This window comes from Eptatretus burgeri, chromosome 14 (assembly GCF_056783735.1).
Source record: "Eptatretus burgeri isolate ZD-2024b chromosome 14, Ebu_testis_v1, whole genome shotgun sequence".
Lineage (NCBI taxonomy): Eukaryota > Metazoa > Chordata > Myxini > Myxiniformes > Myxinidae > Eptatretus > Eptatretus burgeri.
The window spans coordinates 29,632,064-29,645,888 of NC_140974.1; the positions used below are offsets into that span (position 1 = coordinate 29,632,064).

Genomic DNA, 13,825 nt, shown 5'->3' on the forward strand with positions numbered 1-13,825 from the left:
ACCGCCTACATTTCAAGGTACTTCACATGTAGTGGCAATTAATAATGTCTGAAACAACGAGAGAAAAAACAACGAATTCACTTGCTCAAAAATGTCAGGCATGCCTGTGAGGCAATTTTACCTCAACATGTGTTACACATACGTGATCAATGTTTTCTCACTCACATATACTGCCACCTTTGATGGAAAAAGGTAATTCCACATTTGATTCTCATGTTTGATTATGGGTCGGATTTAGGGAAGAACCAACGGGACTTTTGTCCAGGGCCCAAACTCCAGGGCTCCACATACAACACACAAAATATGTATTTATTTGTAAGGCTAGTATTATTTATTCCATTGTCTCAGAGTTATCAGAGCCACGGAAGTGGTGTATTGGGTCACATCTGCTTTGTAAGGCTGGCAATTTGACTTTCCCTGTCCAGTTTTTAATAAATTTGTGTTAATGTTTTGTCAAAATCACTTTATCAATTTGATATCACTTTATTAAGCTCAAATTGGTAATTTAAAATTCCTTTGTAATCCAATTCGTATTGAGGTCCTTATTAGTCCACTACCAGTTTCATGGGAGGGGATGAAAGGTTTGCTCTCTGTTTTTCTGTCCGTCCATCCGTCACACCTGTGGTTTTTCAGACTTTTATCCCATACCCTTTAATATATTCAACTGAAATTTGGTGCATGACTTTACTATGATAAGTTAAAGAAGAAGTTCGAGTTTCAGGGCGTTTTGTAAATTTTTCATGGAACTATTCCTTTTTTTTAGACTTAGAAAACATCAGATATTAAACATGGGTCAGTGTTCAGCTGCCTTGACTCTACCGCACTGTTTCACATCCATTGGCTGGACGGCTGGCCTGACTCCACCCCAATAAAATCATGCGTAGTCATTATATGAAGCAGCACAGATTGGCAGGCTTCAGACCTTGGGCCTGGGTGTTAGTTCATGGACTAGTGAACTTGAAATGATCCCAGGTATATGACCATGATGTGTTATTTATGCACACAAGCTGTACGCATGTTTTTGCTTCATGCCTGTAAATTGGGTTATGAAACAGCACAGATCGGCAGGCCTCAGGCCTTGGGCCTGGGGGTTAGTCCATGGCCCGGTGCAATTGGAATGATCCCAGTTATATAACAATGATGTATTATATATGCACATAAGCTGTACGCATGCTTTTCCTTTATACATGTACATCGGGTTATTTTTAATATGAAATAGGCAAAGCTAGAAATCAATGAAACATGTTGGGTGAGAGTTTATTCTTTTTAATTTTGGTTCTGGTATTTACTCAGGCGTGCATTGAAGCAAACTAATTTTTATTTCTGGTTTGTTATCGTAGTCGGCTTTATTGATTTGTAGTCCACAAAAGATATCAGTAAATGAAATTTGCTTTTCCTTTTATTTTGCCAAATAGACCCAAACACAGTGTGTTAGAGAGTTTCTTCTTCATTTTTGTTCTGGTATCGGCTTGTGTGTGTGTTGAATGCAAACAAATGGTTATCTCCTGAACACTAATTGGGGCCTGAATGGGACATGTATTGCAAAGCAATTATTGCTCTTGTTATTTATATATTTTCATAAATAATCGATTTCCCCCCCTCGTTCCTGGAAAAAAAAAATCAGGCACACAAATATATATATATATATATATATATATATATATATATATATATATATATATATATATATATATATATATATATATATTTATTTCTGGATATGTATGTACATATCTGTTGCAATTTTAAAATCACTCATTCGTTCCGGAAGCAGCGATGACATTCCAAAAGATGGAGAGTGGTGCAGCTAAGTGTAAGAAACAAAAAGAAAAGCAAGGAAGCGAAAAAAGCTTGCTTCGTAAAATACCTAAATTATCCAATTTCGGGTTTTCATGATTGTGAGAGGATGCAGCAATGGCAATCATGGATCTAACCAGTTTAACTGTCAGTGCTGACGATGGTACTGCAAAAGAACCAGGCTTGGGTTCAGAAAATAAACTTGACTTGCCTCCAAGCAAACCATCTTGTCTCACTCAAAACCCTGATTCTGTTGTTCTTTCCTTCAGTAATGATCCATCTCAATGGAAAGACGACGAGTCTCTTTGAGTGTACCAGACAAAGTGGGGACCCACCGATTGCCAGAATCACTGTGAGAGATATGTGGCTTCAGAGAGAGGAAATGTGAACATGGTCAAACTCGACATATTCCCAAAAACATTTTTAAACGAACGCTGCAGAATTTAGAAATCATTGATTATGAGTGGTTGTTGTACTCACCGTCAAAAAGGGTATATACAGTAATTTGTTTTGTGTGCAAATTGTATTCAAAGAAAAGTGCATTGTCTGATTCATGATTTGATGATTGGAAACATGCTGCTATCAGAGTCAGGGAATATGAACAGCCGGCAGAACATATGCGATCTATGCTTCTGGTGTGCTTTAAGGCAACAACAGGGTGGGACAGTGACAGTGACTATCAACCACAAGAATGTAGACCCATGGCTGAACACTTCAGCAGCCAGATGCACCCCATTGAAATAGTCATTCCAGATGACTTGTGGGATACAATCCTGGACAGATTTAATGCAATTATTCAGTCAGTCCAATCAGAAGACATTGAACTGTCACTGGTGGTTAAATTACTGGAATCTCTACAATCACGTCTTCAAAACATTCAGAACGATTTTGATGATTATGAAGAATGCGCCATACAATTAGCAGTTGAGAAGACATACTGGAATGCAACATGTCAGGAGAGACAATTGCCCAGTTCTTTGCCAGATGGACCAAGTCACACTGAAGTGTGTCTCCAAGGCAGAGACAAATTTTGCGTTGAGACTCAGAAAAATCCTGGGTACCCTTTTAACGCATTGTCAGCACTGAACAGAAGCCGATGTCAATGTACACAATATGTTTGGCTTTCTGACTGAGTTTCAAGACATGTCAGCACATGATATTCAGAAAAAAGCTGCTGCCCTTGCGTCCACTTATCCTTCAGATTTGGATGGATCTTTCCCAGCAGAAATGCATCACTATGCTGAATTTGTTGTGGGTAAGGAGAAGAAAACAGCTTCTGGCCCCCTTCATCTCATTTTAAATGCCCTTGTGATTTCCACATTTCTAAATGTTGCCACGAATTTGCATATTTCGTTTCCTTTGCGTATTTATTATATTATTTACCTAACTGCACCGCCGAACGGTCATTCTCTCGTATGGGACTTATAAAGAATGAACTGAGAGCCACCATGGGCCAGGATCATCACAACTGCCTTGCAATCATGACCACGGAATGTGACATTTTGAGAAAGTTGGATTTCTCTGATATCGTCAAAGACTTGTATATGATTTCTGATGGTTGTGCAAAATATATATCTAATATATAAAGCTCATTCTAACCACTCATTGACTGACTCACTGACTCACTGACTGACATATTAATGCTCGTTACCTGACCACGGATGCAAATGTGAAATCAACAAGGAAAACATTATAAAGTGGTGAGTCTTTTTTAATTGCTTTCAGAGTGCATTTTCATATTGCTTGGATTTCAATGCAGTGCAAGTGCATAGTAACATTGTAAACTGTTTTATTTTAGGTAGTAATTGGTATTTATATTATGGTCACTGCGTTTTAATGCATTAAGGTGGCTAAATAAATTAGTGTAAGCTATGAGTACAAAGTTCATGAAAAAAAAATTTACTTCCAAATTTTCTTCAGTTTAAAAAAGTGTTGCAACAAAATGTTTATAGAGCCCTACACAGCAATGCATTTCAGCTCGTTTTTTTACTTCCCACTATATTTTAAGGTTGGCAGGGGGGAGGGGCTGCACTACTCTAATGTCCCAGGGGATGATGCACTTAAATTTGGCTCTGGATGTGAGGTTAACGGTTAATTTCCCATTCAAAAAGAAACTTGGACCAGCATGTTGTTTCATGTCCACTGCTTCACAGTCTTCCTTTGTTTGTTTATTCTGTGACCATGTGTTCCAGTGATACTCTTTCAGATTAAACATTTAAGTTACATCCACTTCTTGTAACCGCCACATTTATAAACAATTTCATGACTATTAGAGCAATTTGAAAAACAGGTTGGTGCCATGAGAAAACTTGCCCCAGCTCTACTAAAGGCCCGGTCACACCTTGATGTTTTAGCCAGCGATGGCAACGTATTAAAATGTATGTAAAACGCTGGCTGACGTTGAACTTTTGATGTTTTTTTTTTAAGATTCGGACGTATTCATAACGAGTTGGTCGTATGCATAACATATTAGTAATGGACACAGAACGTTTCGTTGTGTTATAGATAACTTATACCAACGAATACTGACCTGTTGTCGGCCTACACAACCTATGCCCAACGATAGTCTAACTTAGGCATAGCGCGTTGCACGCATCGCCGACGATGTCGTGACGTAGCCTATTAAAAGGCTGACGCACAACGATTCGAATCATAACTGCCGTAGAAATGGAAGTGTCAACATCGCGGTCACACCTTGGCGATCTTGCCAGCGTATGCCGACCTATGAAAAATGTGTCTAAAAAGTTGGGGCACGTCAAATACGGTATGAGTAAGTTTGGTATACGTGAGTACAACGCTAAAGTACGCTATCATACGTCGTAGTAAGTAGAGTACGTCAAGAAATTTTTAACATGTTCAAAATTTTACGACGTACTCGGCGTATGACACACGTTCCGCATGCGATGGGGATAAGTTTTACACACGATATGTGGACGCTTACACACGTCCACAAAGGCTACTTATAAGCTACTCATAAGTCGAAACACGTCGCGGTAATGTCTTTTTTACGTGAAACTTATTTCTCACTTGTGTTTGACGTGCTTTGAACCAATTCTTTACGTAGTCCCAACACACATCGACGTATGTAGACGTATTCCAATGACGTCTTCCGGTCGACAAAAAAAAAAAAATGAACGTGTTTCTAGGTTACAACTGCCATATAAAGACGTGTTCCCAGCAGTTTTGGGAATTGGTATATAAAAATGCTGTTCATAAAAGGGAACCCAACAGTGTTTTCGAGTTCCTTTTTGAGTCGATGTCCATGTCAGCAGTATCAGTATCAGTATTAGTATTAGTATTAGTATTAGTAGTAGTTTGTTCATGTTGGCAGTAGTAGGTGAGTGTGAGGGGGAGGGTGTGGGTTATGATGGATCCTCCTTGCGTCCGCATGTCCACGGGTAGGTTCATAGGCTGCCACTCAACGATTTAAATGGCTGCATCTCCACTATTGAAAGTAGACGCTTGCGCTCAACAATTGGATTTTTTTTACACTCAACGACTTTTAAACGGTACCACTCAGCCATTTTCATTGTTTACAATGAACGATTTAAATTGCTGTCACTCGCCTTTGTTTTTTGACGCTGAGGTTTTGAAATTTGAAGCGTTTCTTCTGAACATGTTAAAACGCTCAAACTCGACTATTTTAAATAGACGCTGCCGATGGACAATTGGAATCATAGCCAAGCTAGACATCGAAGTGTGAACATCCTGGTCATGCCGAAGAAAAGTTTGAAGAATGCTGCAAATAAGTGTCCTGGCCGTGGCCGTGGATGCTGACGCAAGGACGATCCATTATACCGACGTCTTTCAGCCAATGAGTAACTTAAAAGTAACGTCTGTCGATGTGTGGCAACGATCGCATAACGTGCCAACAACACATTAATCATAGGTTAGAAATAAGTTTAGGGTACGCTAAACATTACCTCGGCGTGTCTCAACTTATGATTAACTTACAAGTAGCATGTGATGACGTCTGTCAACGATCGCAGACCATGCATACAACTTGTGGCCAGCGTAGCGGAACGTGTGAGTCATACGCCGGCATACATCGTGAAATTTCAAGCATGAAAAAATTTGAGGACAACCGAAAAGTACAACGTTTAAAGCCAACGTACAACGACGTATGGCAGTGTTTTTCAGCGTGCTCTCAATGTTATCAAAACTTACCCATAACGTATTCAACGTGTGCCAGCGTTTTAGAAAAAAAATTCAAAAATCGGCATACGTTGGCTAAAACGTCAAGGTGTGACCGGGCCTTAAAACTGCATATTTCACACACAAAAGTTTGCATCTGCACAACAAGACGTCATCCTGCAAAAACTGCATTCCAATAAATCCTTGTAAAATGATTTTTCTTTTATTTTGCCCAATTATGGTTATTTACATTAGCCCCCCCCCCCCACACACACACACACACACACACACACACACACACACACACACACACACACACACACACACACACACACACACACACACACACACACACACACACACACACACACACACACACACACACACACACACACACACACACACACACACACACACACCAATTTGTTGTGCATTGTCTGATTTGATTTTTGGCAGAGACGGGCCTTGAGGACTTGGGAGTGGGCAGTGGGTTTGAAGATTTGGAGATGAGAACATGGGGCTGGGAGGTGGGGGAAGGTGTAAAGGGTTGAAAACTTGGTCACACTTTACATTACATGGAATTTACACGGATCCCTGCTATTGTGCTGTCAAAGGAAATTGATTGTGAATTCTCCAAATATTCCACACTCTTTGGTAATGAACTTTCTAATAGTCTGGTGGAACTGGGTTATTTGCATGTACATGTATGTATATATATATATATATATATGTCATTTTTTTTTTCCTGATGTATGGGCTTAAATGTGCAGTGCCACACATTTTCAGCTTTCTACGTCACCCAGAATATAACGAGCATTAATATGTCAGTCAGTGAGTCACTGAGTCAGTCAATGAGTATTTAGAATGAGCCTTATATATTAGATATATATTTTGCACAACTATCAGAAAGTGTCCGTAAATGAAAATATTTACAAATGAAAATAAATAAATGAAAATTCAAATGCAGGTGAGCAACCTGAGACAATGGAGAAACATGGTTCATTATTGCTGACAATGTGCAAGCATTCCCCACAAGTATATGTGTGTGTGTATATATATATATATATATATATATATATATATATATATATATATATATATATATATATATATATATATATATATATATATATATATACACTGTATATATGTTTACTTTAGATTGAGAAGATTCCGACATGTATGTAAACGCATACGCAGGGTTTATAACAACCCTCTGCGAGCAAGCCTTCAAGTGATCCACGAATGGAGGCACTTAATGTGTTGACCCAGTCCACCCATCTTGTGGGTTTATTTTGGCAATTCGTTATGCACTTTGGAGCCTGCTGCCGATGGCCATATACATATTCACATGAGCAAGGATTTATTTCCAAAACAATTAGGGGGGTGGGGTGGGGGGGTGGAAGAATAAGAGCATGGTTGTGAAGTCGAACTACAGACTGTTACAGATGAATAATTATATAAATACCCCAGCATGCCCTTCGGATGTCAACGGCTTAAGTGGTTCTTTACTCAGGGGTGATGAGACAGAGAGAGAGAAGGCCCAATAAAGAGAGATCCTGTGGCACAAGTGGATCTTGCTTGCACGTGCTCTCATTGCCGTTTGCAGCAGTATATATTCAACATGAACCCAACTCACTTCCTGTTGTTATCATCTTCACCGCACCTGCCCAGCTCCAAACCATCTGGAGTGCGTTTTCTCAAATGGCTTCAACGTGAAATGATTATGACTCATCATGTTGTCCAACACAGTCCAAGATTTATTCGAGTAAATAATAGATTTTAGGATGAAAGAGTTATCCTGAATATGGGATTGGTTTTTAAAAGACTGAAAGGTGGCAAAAAGCAGAAAAAAGCAGAATGAAAAATAATTATTCGCAAATACTTAAGTTGGGTTCAGTCTTTTTGGCCAATCGTATGAAGAACTCAGAGGATATGATATCATCTCGGTCATGTGTGGTTGGTGACGTGCTGGAATACCAAATGCTCTGTATGTCACAGGGAATTGCTCTTGACTGTGACATTTTTGATGTACTGTAGAGATGTTACATCTTGTTCTGAATGTGAGGGGAGATGTTTAAGAATAACTTCACAGGTCTGTACCATGACATTACACATTGAGTCAATCTGGTGTTGATTTTCACAACTGGAAAATCTTTTTTCATTGGGAAGTTGGTCCGTGCACCCAGCTGTCTTTCCAATGCAAACACACCTGGAATTCTTCACTAAGCACTGTTTAACAACATCAAAGTCACTGTTTGATGCACCAAGCAATGTTGTGATGTTGAGATAACTCTGAGAAATAGACAATATGATCACATTAGCAAATGAAACAAATTCTTTATGAAGATATTAATCTCACACACCACAAGGAAGTGTCCTCCGAGACACTTTGGTTCCATCACTAGCCCATCACTTTGGAATCATTCCACAAAAGGCAGAGTCATCTCTGATGGAGAACTACCCATGAATGGAGAAGGTTAACATAAATCATTTCTCAAACTATTATCTAAACCACAGTTCCAAACTCTTAATTAAAATGGATGGTTATAAAATAGGCCTTTTCTTATTTCAAACTATGAGGGGTACCCGGTGTTGTTCGGGGGAAAAATTGAGAAGGGGAGGTAGGAGAATTGGAAGGCTCGGGGGAGAGGAGAACTGCAGGGTGTGTGGGGGGGGCAAGAGAGCCGGTGGGCCGGGGGGGGGTAGGAGGGTCATGGGGTAGGAAAACCACCATCTTGGGGAGCAAGATAATAGCCATTGTGGGGTGTGGGCAGTGGCTCGGCCAGATCAACCAATCAACCACCATTGAACCCCACACTCCACATTCCTGAGGGGCTGATAAGCAGGGCTCAAACCCCAGCCATAGAGCCTTTCCGCCCGAACACAGTCACCCCGGGGATAATGCACGGTATCACTCCACCAGTATCTGACTATAGTCAGAGATGCCATTTGGAGGAAACCAGTGAAAAGGATGCCATTTCAAGTGATGCATCCACTGCAACAAAGAGTACAATTTGATGGGTTTTCACAAAATGATCCAAAAAGGGCAACATGTCATTTTGAAAGCATGGTTAAGTTGGAGGGAGGCATTAACTGCAGAAAATGTTTGAATGAAGTCCTTTTCACATCATTAAGCATCACAGTAGTTTCACGTCAATGAATTGCAAACCTGTCTTGCTCAAAAGAACATCTCCTCATTCTGAGGTCACCCAGATTTTTAAAAGTACTCGAACCAAGACAGAAATCAATTGCTAATTTTGTACTTAAACCACATTCTGTTGAAGCTGCTCTGAAAGTGTTTGAAGAAACTGGCATAGTTTACTGCAGAGTTGCAACAGATGGAATCATTTCTGGTTCAGAGAACATATTTCCAGTAATAATTCAATATTTCGACTGAAAGAACGGTGATTTTTTGAGGTCTGGTCATGGAAATCCTGGAAAGTCATGGAATTTAACATAATGCTTTTCCAGGCCTGGAAAGTAATGGAATTTCACTGACAGTCATGGAAAATCCTCAAAATTGAGAGTGAGTATGTGCAGCTCAGCACAGCTCAACCAATGTTCTCCCTGCAAAATGAAATGGAAGACCAAGAAGCAACCCGAAGAGGTAAAGAGCAAAGATGGAGTCATCAGGAGGAACCTGGATAGGATTCGGGTTTCAGCTGCTACTCCTCTACCCTCAAGCCCATCAAGGTACAGCCAAATGAGCCTTACAGAAAAATTTCTGCAAGAATTCACTCCTCCTTCGAGAGATAGATAATGAAAGAGGAATGTGGAGTAAAAGAGATGAAAAAGAAGAAAAAGCAACAATTAGAGTGAATAAAGATAATTGTGAATTTTTTTTTTAATGAAGAAGTGTGGAAGGAACAAAGGACAAATATGTCAGGAAGAACCTGGACAGATAGATTTCAGCATTTACTTCCCAGGCTCAAACGCAGCAACAGGTACAATCTACCAGAGGTCCATCAGCAGGGAAGCATGGTTCACACAGCATCAGAATGTGGTACAAGCATAATGAAATGGAAGACCAAGAAGGAACGCGAAGAAGTAAAGAACAAAGATGGAGTCATTCAGGAGGAACCTGGATAGGAATCGGGTTTCAGCCGCTACTCCACTACCCATCCAGGCGCAACCAAGTGAGCCTTACAGAAAATTTTCTGCAAGAACACCAGCCATTTCTCTTGCTGTAAAATGATCTATCTCTGCTAAAGCACCCTCTACCTCATCTCTTGGCAATCAATAAGGAGGGTGTTTAAAGAAAAAATGTAAAAATTACTCTGTGAGTGGCAAACGAGAAGGGAATACAGTGTACTGTACAGCACATGCATAAATGGATTAAGAATGCACTGACCCAAAATGGTACTGCTTTGTTCTTTACAGGCCTTCTGTATCCAGCTCACCATTGTCATGTTATCAGTTAATTAATCTGTTATTCAACTGAAGCAGGATAGTGGTCAACTTTAAATCCTTGATAATTTGCATAACCTTGCTGATGTGTTTTCAGGTGGGGTGGGGGAGGTGAGTAATATATGCCCCTGTTGGGTCATGGAAAATCAGTCAAAGGTAATGGAAAAGTCATGGAAAATCATGGAATATCAGATACCCAAAATGGTACAAACCCTGGTCTGAGACTTGACCCTGCTCTTCTGAAGTGAAATGACTTGATTCTTGATCTAAGTGTAATAACACCTCAGTATTGGTCAGCTTCAAGCAGGCATTGCCACTAATTTGGTCAAGCTTCGCCTCCTCACACATTTAATTTTGTTCCTGTGTAGCAACTACAGTTAAAGCAGATGGGACTGAAATCTCACTTTCTGGTTGCTTTCTGTCATGATATTATTTTATAATATTGATGTGACACAGCTGTCTCTGTTTGCGTTGACCAGGAGTTTGGAAAATATACTCGGTATTGCTGACTTTTCTTTCAATGAGGCAAGAGCCAAAATATGTAGCCTGTAATGGCTGACCTGGAATCAAAAGCAACACCAAATCCTTGTTACCAGGACCGAATTACCTGTCCGAGGAATACCCATCATGATAATTCCTCAAAGAATATTATATCCGACCGTCCCAAAACAAGGATACAAAGTGTGTGTATGTACATGACATTAAGTAGATATACACGAGTTACATTGGAAACTACCACAATGGAGTACCATACGTGACAATCCCCCAAATAGGTGATTTACTTGAATGACCTTCACATGCATGCTCACTATGCTATGATACAGTTTCTATGATACAGTTTCTATGATACAGTTTCTATGACAGTGAAAGTTGCTCTTCAGTTTCTATGATTGCGAAAGGTGACTCGATACCTTTTAGGATTTGATGCTCATGCTGTAAAATTTGTTTTGCTAAATCATCAAGTCTTTCTTTGCATGCCCTAGATAAAGACTATTTTGGACAAATCAGGTGTGACACCCAGTCTTGTGGAATGGTTGTGCACAAAAGATGCAAATAGTCTTGTCAAAGGCAGCTTTGCATTTCTTTTCAGATGACCTAATGTCAAATTCAGAAGTCATGATTGGAATGTCTATATGTCACTGCCCCACAGTCAAAGCTCCATGTAAAGAACCTTATACCTAAAAACATATAAAGGAGGCATTGTTTGGTGGCACATTAGTTAACATTCATTTTATTCAGCAACGATTTAATGGGTAACAGCATAATATATGTAAATTGAGTTGTCTCAAGTGACCCAGCATGCTAAATAGTAAGCACGTTTTCAGCACTACACATGCTCGATAATATTTCACCCATGTTTAAAATATTACATGCATAGGAGATGATGAAATCTCTGTCATGAAAGGTAATTTTATCATGTAAGACCGGGTATGAGATGCAATATTGATATTGAACAGCTCAACCTTGCTCATTGTTAACGCAGTCATATTAAGGGGAAATAACCCTGTACCAGTTCTGTGCAGCAACAAATTCTAAGTAAAATGCAGAAGTAATTCTATTTTTATTTTATGCAAAAGAGAGTTTTAGCTGAGTGGAATATCCACTTGAAAATTGGTTTGAATTTCTCCAAAAATGAGACCTTTGATCTGGTGCATCCCTCATACTTCATCAGTAAGTACTAATTAGTACAACTTATAAACAAAAAGCTTATGGTGGCTGAATGTTGTGAACACCGGAAAGGTATTAACTCTGTACAGAGAGCTAAACTCATGGACATCTCGGAAGGTAAAACGCTTACAATGCACTCATTTTGCTCTCACTCATTTTGCTGACCACAGAAGGATGATAAGCAGAGTCAACCCCACCTGGTATGAATTTAACAGCAAAGTGGAATTTGAACTCAGGATCCTCAGATCCCAAGCCCTCCACCCAAACCATTAATCCAACAACAGGCATGGTTGGAGGGTGCTGCACTTCATTAGGTGGGGGTGGAGCAAGGATGAGAGAGAGAGACAGACAGACAGACACACAGACAGACACACAGACAGACACACAGACACAGACATATATATATATATATATATATATATATATATATATATATATATATATATATATATATATATATATATATATATATATATATATATATATATATATATATATATATATATATATATATATATATATATATATATATATATATATATATATATATATGTGCTTGGTCGATATCGTCAATTTTTCGGGACTCGGCAGATTGGAGTCAGTGTGATTACTAACTTCAGTACATATTCTATACAACCCAAAAACCTGATGTCACTTTCACCCTTGTTTTGGGGGAATTCCAGAAAACAAATTTTAAAAACAATGTTGCATTATGGACGTTTCAAGATGTGCATTAACATTAATGTTTATAAACAGCTGCAAATCGTCATGTGACGAGTGGAAAAAATTTGGCTCGGTAATTTAGAAAACGTGTTAATACGGCAAACGGCTCAGAAATCGGGTGTTATCAAATGTATTTTGCTTTGAAACTCACAAAGAGAAGCCGTATAAATTTTGTAAACTACACCCGGTTCATATTAAATAACCAATTGCTTTAGAAACGGTCACCAGGACAAAGGAAAATGTGATTGCTTGTACACTGCTGAGATTAAAAGTTAAAAACCTCCACCACCATCTTCATAAGATACGGAATGAAACTTTGCCACCACGGCATCCATAACCAAGCATGCAGGCATGCACACACACCTGCAGAGTCCCTTTCCAGATCCAAATCTACCCTTATGTAGTCTACGCTCGGAGAGCGGGATATCTGAGGATGTGCCTGATAAAGGATGCTATAGTATCCGAGGACCTCTGCCTTGCAGCAACTTCCATCTGTAAATCCCGCTCGGGACACGAACCGGACCGCTATCGACTGTCGTAGTGAAGGGCGCTTGGCAAGTGGCGAAAGCACTCAAGCAAGTACTCTAGTGAAATGGTTGATAAGGAATAGCTGGCTTGGCAAGTGATAGCAATCTGATTGGTAATGACACATACCTGCAAAAAACTAATAATTGCCGATTTCTTAACCTTTTCAGACTTCACTCCAGATTTCCAGTTATTTTATCAACGTGATCTGATGCTCCAAACTCAAAGTATATTTTGATTGTATACTTTAATTTGTCCGTGAGAGTAGATCGTGGGAAATTGCATCATACAGGGTGTCAATAAAAGGTTAACCGCTACAAATGACCTATGTGCTTACCTTAATTAGTCATTACCTTAATTTGGTTTGCTTTGCAGGAGTGATCAATGATCTTTGGAGAAGTCATTGAAGCATAAACAAAGGATTCCACGGAAAAATGACGTTTTCTACGTCGTAAAGAGTAAACATTGTCAAGTGGTATTTTGAGACCAAATCAATTGATTCCATCCAGACGAGGTTCTGTACTGAATATGAAGTGCATCCCAGAAACAAACCAAGCCAGCCATTTGG

At 39.4% G+C, this 13,825-nt stretch overlaps 1 protein-coding gene across 1 annotated transcript in view; it reads left to right on the top strand.

Moving 5' to 3' along the window:
* Window positions 1–13,825, top strand: part of LOC147012881 (sucrase-isomaltase, intestinal-like) — a 465,156-nt gene that overhangs the window by 66,521 nt on the left and 384,810 nt on the right. Inside the window, exon 10 of the mRNA XM_085853461.1 lies at window positions 2–17. Coding sequence (XP_085709587.1) covers window positions 2–17 — 16 coding nt within the window. The remainder of the gene's footprint in view (window position 1; window positions 18–13,825) is intronic.